The 9,365-nt window shown below is 41.8% G+C and overlaps 1 protein-coding gene across 11 annotated transcripts in view; it reads right to left on the bottom strand.

Annotated features, from left to right (window-relative positions):
- Window positions 1-318: 318 nt before the first annotated feature.
- LOC128212555 (myosin heavy chain, striated muscle-like) overlaps window positions 319-9,365 on the bottom strand; it is a 28,686-nt gene continuing 19,639 nt past the window's right edge. For 7 of the 11 annotated variants that reach the window (XM_052918053.1, XM_052918052.1, XM_052918054.1 and 4 more), the window contains exons 23-31: window positions 8,667-8,723; window positions 7,282-7,535; window positions 6,991-7,069; window positions 5,904-6,149; window positions 5,143-5,689; window positions 4,035-4,969; window positions 3,682-3,882; window positions 3,229-3,396; window positions 319-1,118 (exon numbers count right to left, since the gene is read on the bottom strand). In XM_052918053.1, the coding sequence (XP_052774013.1) occupies window positions 1,017-1,118; window positions 3,229-3,396; window positions 3,682-3,882; window positions 4,035-4,969; window positions 5,143-5,689; window positions 5,904-6,149; window positions 6,991-7,069; window positions 7,282-7,535; window positions 8,667-8,723 (2,589 nt within the window). In that variant the 3' untranslated portion in view covers window positions 319-1,016. Of the gene's footprint in view, window positions 1,119-1,779; window positions 1,846-2,286; window positions 2,447-2,702; window positions 2,750-3,228; window positions 3,397-3,681; window positions 3,883-4,034; window positions 4,970-5,142; window positions 5,690-5,903; window positions 6,150-6,990; window positions 7,070-7,281; window positions 7,536-8,666; window positions 8,724-9,365 lie in introns of all 11 variants that reach the window. The other 4 variants (XR_008257549.1, XM_052918058.1, XM_052918059.1 and 1 more) reach the window with 4 other exon arrangements.

Below are 9,365 nucleotides of genomic sequence, written 5' to 3'. Positions count from 1 at the left end.
AGTCGGCCATGGATCTAGTCGTTCATGAATCTAGTCGGCCATGGATTAGTCGACCTTGGATTAATTCGTACTGTGGCCGACTTATGACAATATGAAATGTTGCCTCCTCGATAATGCATATGATCTTTTTGTTGGTTTACCAATGACATTGTCCAGAGTTTGATTAAAACCGTTCGTATTTTTTTCAAATCATTTTCATAAATATAATCGTTATTCTACGCATGTTCGATTTTACAAACTCACCGACAGAAATGGCCAGAGCTTTGTTTACAAATACAGTGCACTTTTATTAATCGGTCAAAAGAGAAAAAAACAGAATTACAATCTCAATGAATTTATTGGAGTAAACTTGTAATAATTTATTCAGAACAGAACCAAAGACATGCATGCTGAACTACAATATAAATATAGTGTCACACGCATCACACCAGAAACAGCTAAGATGTCGTCCACTGAGGGGTCATTATACTCCCCTGGTGAATGTTCCGGGGAAAACAGTCACCAGGGGCATCCTGTGGCCAATTTGAAGCCTTTTAAACAAACGATATCTTGTGTATGTAAACATATATACATACATGATAAGTTACAATAGATTTGCAAATAAATATATTTCAGAAAGAGATATCTCCTAAAACAACAACACATTTAAAGATCATCCACTCTCCACATAAGATCAAATCAGAAAGGCAGCATTTCCAACACCTTATATATGATAATTTTACCGGGTTGTGTTGTCTTGGTTATTCAGCCAATAGCGTAGCGACAAAAGGCACCGAACACGTCACACTTTTGATTTGTCTCATGTCATGAAATATTTAATAAATAATATTGCCGCAAATCTTTATGGATACAAGAGAATGTGCACACTATTTCCTTATGCTATGGCAGCTTAAAGTATCTAGCAAAAACATCAAAGCATTCAAACATTCTCCGTTATTACAATAACACAGTCTATACTATTATCGAATATAAAAGACGTCGTCATCGAACAGCACAGTATACAATCGCTGACGAATTTAAAAGTCGTCATCATCACCCCCAATGGACGAGCGATAAGAAGAGTTCAGCTGCGAGGCTCTACTAACAGAACTGCGGTAGTATGGTGAAAGGGTTCCAGCCTGAAATCAGAGGATCAGCATTTTATTATCATGATATACAATGTTAAAGGCTTATATTTTATTACATACAAACATCGTTCAATTTGGCATCAACTAGTTTGGACAACGACGCATCAAAATTTAAGTCAGATAGTTCTCCAAATATTGCACTGAAATCAAGTAAATAATATTTGTATTTTTACCACAATTTCATTATTTTCGATTACAATCACTCTTAAAATATGGTTGTATATGCGCTGTCCGTTCAATTATTCTCATGTACAACTAATTCTGTATAATTCAAAACAACATCAAAACACCATGCTTGAAAATATCAACGCCCATGCGTATGATGTCGATGACGATTGAAATGATGTATGGACAGTATTTTTATATTGTAAATGAGTTTTGAATTTTGGACACTCACACCAGTGTTAAAACCAAACATTCATTTCTCTAGAAGTGACACTCCATCTTGAATTTGCCAACTTGAAAGTCATGCCAAAACCTTTGAAATCCGCAATGTATAAAAGGTCATAGACTTTTAAGACAAGAACAATGAACAGACTCCTTGGATACCATGCTCTTGACATTTTTGAAACGTGTCTAGTTGATTTGAAAGCTCGTGCATCAAACATGTCGCGTGTAGTCCACGTGACCACTCACACGTGATGCGACTTACACACTACTCTGAAATGTGGGTCGAGCTGTAGGACTGGTGGCTTTCTCGGATGGATAACGTAGAACCCTGGGAGGATTGGAGAGAGCAGAAACGATGAAGGAACGTTTGCAAAAAATCAACTGGTGAAACATGATGTATGTTGTTGTAAATGATTCTTCAAAACGGGACGGGAGCATCGATGGGAACGATAAAATCGGGTGGAAATGAATTAATGATTTAAATCAAAAGGGGGAAACTTGCACGAGAAACTGAAAAAAAAGTTATAATGAAAAATGTTCGCTAAGGAAAGTATACAGTGGGAAAACATAAAGCAAAATATAGATATGGGGCACAACATCGCTTGATTAGATGTCAGAGGCAACTTCTAAAGTCGAAATTTCGCTGCAGAGTATGTTTAAGCCGAAGTATATATATATATAAGTGCTTACAAACTTAGAGAGGATTTCTAGAAGGAAACTCAAGTATGATCATCTAAAACTAAGATACATTATGTGCGACTTCTATTACCAGACAGTGACTAGCGCCAGCCATCTGCTAGTGTACCTATATAAATCTGATATGATACACGGGATAAGACGGAGGTGGTTTAGTTCATGGAGGATTCTCTGTCACGTCGCAACCTCTCGGCTTTAGCCATGGCCGCCGCTAAAGGCGTGGCGGGTGCCGCCTAGATAGAGTGGTGAAACAAATAAAGAACTTTACGACGAACTCTCGTGTTTTATTTTATTAACCTCTCGTGTTTATGTCAGCCTGTTCTAAGTTTGGCTCTTATCGCTCTAGAACTTAGTTACTTCGAATTCCTTACAGTTTTGATGTGTAAGCCTCTTGAAAAAGCTCTATTCTAGTAAAACAGGGGGTAAAATAACTCAGTAAACGACTGCCTTGCGATGCAATTAAGAGGGACAACATGATGTTGTCTTTACCTTGCATCTAAACCTATTTCAGATATCGGTACAGGATTTGCTTATTTCTGAAATGGGAATTGCAAATTGTATGCTAGGTAGAATGTCTGTATGAAGTTTACATATTCACACTTTAAGACGAAAAAAAAGTAGGATTCTTTTTGAGTCTAGAAAATATTACAAAAAACTTACAAAATGATAACAGTTTATTCTAGTAAGTGCGCTTGTGTGGATAAACCACCATAACCAATTATTAAAAAAACACGAATTGAGCATACGTGATATATAATGTGTGCAGATTTTAATCTGAGTATGTGTATCGAATGTTATGCAGTAAATGTATTGTTCTATACAACCCTTTGTAATCCTTTTTCTCAATACCTAACACCAAGAAACTTAGTTATACTGGTGATATAAATTACGTGGATGGTCACCTAAGTACTACATTACTAATGGTCATCTGTAGCTGGTCCTTGTTTTATTTTTATCCTACCCCCCCCCCCACTCCCCCATCAACACTCGTCTCTCAACGTCCCCTGGAACTTACCGCGGGTCCCGCGGGCGAGGCGCTGGTGCGTGAGACGGAGATAGAGCTGCGGTTTTTCACGCGCAGTTTCTGAAGAGCGTTCTCGGCGCTGTCCGCGCGCTCCTCGGCGTCCTCCAACTCGTTCTGCACCTTCCGGTACTTGGCCAGATTAATGGCCGCAACCTCCTCCTGTAGAACAAGATCAATTATGTGATAATAAACATTAATTAATAAAGGTTTTAATGGTAATGTACAGACAATTTCTAAAGCACCGAAAGTCATCATGATGTTTCCTTATTCGTCTTTTTCAGGTATAATACAGACCTTGTTAAGGCATTTTCCATTAAGTGTGTGTGACTATGACATGTCAGACATCTCTTTGTTCTGAAGGTCAAGTATATGTCCAAACAGCAGCCCTAAAGCGTATATAAATGAACGGTTTATGGTATTTATATTAAACCACCATTTACTTACCGCTTCTTCGACTTGGCGCTTGTACGTCTTGATTTTGTTCTGGAGTTTGTCGATGAGTTCCTGGAGACGTTCCTGGTTCTTCCGGTCCTCGTCCGCCTGGAAGGCGAGTTCCTTCATGCGACGGTCGGCCTTGCGCATGTTCTTCTGTGTTTCAGCGTGGCGTCTCTGTTCGTTGTCGTACTCGGACTCTAGTTCACGCACCTGTATGAAAGTATTTTATCAACTAACTGCCACGACTATCTTTCAAGAAAATAATATCATCATACGAATTTATAATCCATGTTCTATATAAATCAAATGCAACATTGAACATCTTTCAAACAATATGACCAAGTAACAGTTGAGGAACGTACCCTCTGTTCGAGTTTGGCGATCATCTTCTTGCCACCCTTGAGTGCCTGTGACTCAGCCTCGTCCAGGCGGACGGTGAGGTCCTTGATCTGGGCTTCCAGGGCCTTTCGCATCTTCTCCACCTGCTGGCCATGGTCCTGCTCAGCGCGCAGCTCGTCCGCCAGGCGCGCGGCGTCCGCAATTGCCTTCTTGGCTCTGTCATCGGCGCCTCTCACCTCGTTGCCCATCTCCTCCAGGTCTCCCTGCATTGCGCCGATGTCACCCTCTAACTTCCTCTTCTGACTACCCAAGGCCTGAACCTGGGCGGAAAGTTCGTTGACACGGTCGTTAGTGTCAATAAGTTCATTCTCAGCAGCCTTGCGAGATCTCTCCGCGGATTCGAGTGCGGACCGAAGCTCCTCGCATTCTCCCTGCACGACAGCAACCCGACGCTCGGCCATGCCGTACGCCTCACGGGCCTCGCTGGTGTTTCGCTGTTCGTCCTCAATGGCTGTCTGCATCTCCCTGCATTGCTCTTGCATTCGTTTGTTAGCCTTTTCCATGTCGGCGCGGATGCGGTTCGCTGCGTCAAGAGCAACCTCGAGCTCATTTATGTCCTGCTCAAGCTTCTTGCGGATCCTGAGCGCTTCTGCCTTGCCCTTGGCCTCAGCCTCTAAACTAGCGTTCATGGAGTCGAGGGCCCTCTGGTGGTTACGGCGCGTGTTATCAAACTCCTCTTCCTTCTCAGCGATCCTTCTGTCTATTTCCTGTCTGATAACGGCGATCTCGAGCTGGGAGCGGGCGACTTTAGCCTCCTCCTGCTCAAGGGCTGATTCAGCCTCCTCGAGGGCGGCCTGCAGTTCCTCCTTTTCCATCTCCAAGCGACGGCGGATTTTCTCAACCTCATGTACACTTCGGCCGCCCTCCGTGAGTTGGTCGGCAAGTTCATGGATCTCATCTTGAAGAAAACACGTGATAGTTATTTAAAGGTGAAACTTTCATGAGTATTGTCAAGTAAAAGGTATAAAAATATTCGATATGTTTATTTGCAACATTAGAAAGCTTAATGTCCGTACAATATTGAAATTTTATGTCAAACAAATCACAATTTTCGATAATACAAAGACGTACCAGCTAGGTTCTTGTTTTCGCGCTTCAGGGATTCAATTGTGTCATTGGACTCCTCCTGGGCGGCTTTGGTGCGATATAGCTCCGCCGAGTAGCTGCGGGCCTCCTTCTGTGCGTTCTCCAGTTCACTCTGCAGGTCCCTCACCTTTGCCTCCCATTCCGCGATCGTCTTGTCGAAGTTCCTCTGCTTCTTCTCCAGATTGTTGGCGTTAGCGTTAGAGCGTTCAACGTCCACCATGAGGTCTTCCAGCTCGCCTTGCAGTCTGGATTTAGTCTTCTCTAGCTGACTGACCTTGCCGTTGGCGGCCTCAGCCGACTGTTCAGCCTCCTGCAGTTTGGCCTGGAGCTTCCTCTTGGCATCTTCGAGCTCCTCGGCACGCGCCATGCCCTCGCCTTCGTACTTGGCGCGCCATTGTTGTGCCTCGGCGTTGGCACGTGACAGCTGGCGGAGCACGTCTGACTTGGACTCCTGTTCTTCTTCCAACTGCTCCCTGAGGCTGTCGATGTCCGCCTGTAGGTTGCGGATCTCGCTCTGCAGCTTCTGGCGGGCCTGGTGTACATAAGCAGATATGTAAGATTGCTAGTGTTTTATAAGTTGCATGGGAAAATGAGTACAATAACTGCGTTTCGCACTGAATTAATTACAAATGTATCAAGCAATGTATCACAGCTGTTGTAGCATATAAACGCCTACCGACCACTCTTTATGTGATTAATTACTATAAATCATAACGAAGAAATAATTACCAGAAAATGATACCTACCCTGGATTCATCCTCGAGTGCCCTCTTGGCGTCCTCGAGCTGTGAGAGGAGGTTCTGTCGTTCCTTGGTGAGCTGGGATACCTTGCTCTCCGCTTCCTCCAGCTGCCGCATCTGCTCGCCGTTCTCATTCTGCAGGCGCGCCTTTGAGCTCTGCAGCTCCTGGATGGTACGCGCACTCTCCTCCAGACGTGAGGTTAGTTCGGCGATCTGGGCCTCAACCTGCTTTGACATCTTCTCTGACATACCCTTCAAGGAAAATAGAGCGATTAAGATAAACTAACGTATGCGATATCTTACTAAATTTGTGAATGAGTCTCGTCTATGTATTATATTGTTTATATACTGTTTCTGAAACTATTCGATTTCGATTTAATTTTTATTTAAAACAAGTGTTTGCCATTGCAAAGAATAACATTTAAAGTTACTCTAAAATACTTCTTTAACACAGAAAATATCATGCCGCAAGCGGGTTTCAGTACAATGTCACTATCTAACGGTATACCCTGAACTTCTCTGCCTGTTCGAGCCCCATGAGCAGGTCCTCACACTCCAGGTGCATGTCCAACCGTTCCTTCTCCAAACTACGTTACACAGGCGCATGCAGGAAAACAACCGACAATTTTTTTACATTTATATTACACACAATCAAAAGTATGGGCTATAGTTCTAGAAATGTCAGGTAACTGGAAACGATCACAATATGTACAAACACAGACATTCGAAAATAGCCGTGTTCATTCTGTTTGAAGGCTGATGAACGCCGGTTTTGTAGCCGGTTTTGTTGCTTTCTCTGGAAAGAAATCTCATCCCACTGAAGACAGGCCGCATTAACCATGCAAATGATCATAAGTGTGTATCAAGGCCGTAAGGATTAAACATCATCTGTGTGCAACCGGAAGATGCGATCACTTGCATGTCACGGCGTGCTTTGTTCCATGCAAGCGTTAAACGACAGGTATCATGCAAGTGTTTATATGCAAAGGTTGGCATGCTTTGACCTTTACAATTCCACGGAAGGTTCCGTTACAGTATCTGAAAATCAGGCGAAAGTGTGTTATACTGAAGGGGTTGTCATGCGATAGCGTACCCTGTTTTTGCCGGCGTGCTCGACCTGCGCGTGCAGATCGTCAATCTCGCCCTTGAGCTGCTGCTTCTCCTTCTCCACCCTGTAGGATTTAACAAACAGTCATTATTTATGTTGTTGTTTTTTCATGTGAGTGTCTGATCGGTACATCTATCATTCAATGGTGTGTATCTTTTGTACCCCTAAGACATCTGTAAATATTAAAAACACAATTGCATTACATATTTCGAATAAAGTTCATCTACGACCACTGTGCATGTATAATCCCCCTGCATCTTGTCCCCGGCTGCTCACCTAGTTTTGATCTTTTGGAGCTGGTCGACCTGGTCCGCCATCTCGTTGGAAGCGTCCTGGGCCTTTTTCCTCAGGGCGGAAATCTGCGCCTCGTGAGCCAGACTCGTTTCTTCAAGGTCGCGGCGGAGCTTGAGGAGCTCCTGTTCGCGCTTCTTGTTAAGCTCCATCTGAGCGGTTGTGGCGCCTCCGGCCTCATCCAGACGCTCGCTGAGCTCCTCGAGCTCACGGTTCAGCTCAGCCCTCTGCTTCTCAACCTACAGGCAGACGCGCGAACAACGGTTAGGCTCAGGGGATCAATTTATATATTATGTGGTTTGAATATTAATTGTTTGCATTCCATGGTCAATCGGGTACCCTTTTTAATGGTTTACATGAACTAAAAAGTTCATAAATGCATTCTATATTTATTGCTTGTAACTAAGCATCATTGTGACACAGTTGTGATGGCAAACGTACATGTATAGGTGTGTTTAATGCTAATTAAATCCGAGATACAAATTGTTCATATGCCCATCCTGTTTACAGTATGACTTATAACTACTTAAAGTCGGAATGGGTAAGTACAATTATAAACTGTTATCACCCATAATGTACATTCCTAAGAGATTCCAATTTCGTGGGTAAGATAAAAACTCAGTAGCTTGATCTAAGAAATGCGGATACCAGAATCCATGAAAATAATTAACCACGAGTGTACCAGGTGCATGGCGTGAACGGCTTCCGTACACAGGTAACAGAGAAGTCAGTGTACTTGTATACATGTATATCTCTGCCATCTAAGGTTTATCAGAACATGTCAGTTAGTCATTAAGTCAGAAATGTTTAGGCTGCATCTATACTCGATGTTTGGATTAAGAATTTGTTTCTTGTGTTATTATTTCCCTGGTATTTGCTCGTTGAAATCTGTTTTCGCAGAGACTGGGGGTAAAATCGATGAAAAAACAACAACAGGAATACAGAATAGATATTATGCAGCTGTTCGTATATTCAGTCTGGTTAAAATGCACTTCTGAATTATGTTCATTTGATTTTAAGGTTTAATGCGTTTTCATGCACAAATCATAATTGAGTTATTTATTAATCGTTGTTATGTTTGGCACCCTTCAAAAAATGTTTATGTGCAAGATCCACAAAGTATACCAATCTAAAAAGATTAGTCAAATCGCCTTCTTTACATTTGTCACATTCGTACAATATACTTGCATCAATTATATATACTTTATTAGTCGTTTTGTTGAGCTATGTAAGTACTTTGAAACTATATTCAACTTTTCTCAGAAAATCATCGTAGATAAAGCAAGAACCTATACGGTTATTTGTTCAATTACAAATATTACAACAAAACAACTACCGAATAGTATAATTACTAAAACCCTGTTCCGTACCTTAGCCCTGGCGGCCCTCTCGGCTTCTAGTTCCTCCTCGAGCTCCTCGATACGGGCCTGCAAAATGGCGGGAGGCACGTTACTATACGGCATCGTGTTTTATAAAGAATGCACGTGCTTAGTAAGATACAAGTCTATTACTTGCTTTACGAAATGATTGTCCCAAGATTTATCTTGTGTAAATTTGATAACGAAATGGACACTGAATAAACAAAAGATATGCGTTAAAGCCTCCGAAAGGTATCACAATTAAAATATCACAGTCGAAAAAATAGTTTGGAACGTTCACACTAGTATATGTTTAATAATTAAAGTCCAGTGTATTGAAACAGTAACTTGAATAAATCATTTATTAGTCGAAAGTGTTTTATGTCTGTTAGCACTAGTCTACAAATGTTCACGAAAGAATTGCTGAAGTGCAACGCCTAGTCAAAATATTTGAAACCCTGCAAATTACTGGATCGTGACTCACATTCGTGAACTATCTTCACCAACCGGTAAATCAGCCAATGAAATTTTCTACACCAATGAAATCTTATCTTTCTTTAAGAACCCAACTTCCCCCAGGTGAATTATTCTTCGGAAAATACATCAACATTCATCTTGAAACTCCTTTCTCCTTGATAAAAACGTCAGCAATTATTTTTTTCGAAACAAAAATTAAATCTTTACAGGTTTTCCTATTAATGCAAAAAAGCA

Source organism: Mya arenaria, chromosome 2, assembly GCF_026914265.1.
Source record: "Mya arenaria isolate MELC-2E11 chromosome 2, ASM2691426v1".
In the NCBI taxonomy this organism is placed as follows: Eukaryota; Metazoa; Mollusca; class Bivalvia; order Myida; family Myidae; genus Mya; species Mya arenaria.
This window is presented reverse-complemented; position numbering and strand designations above follow the sequence as displayed.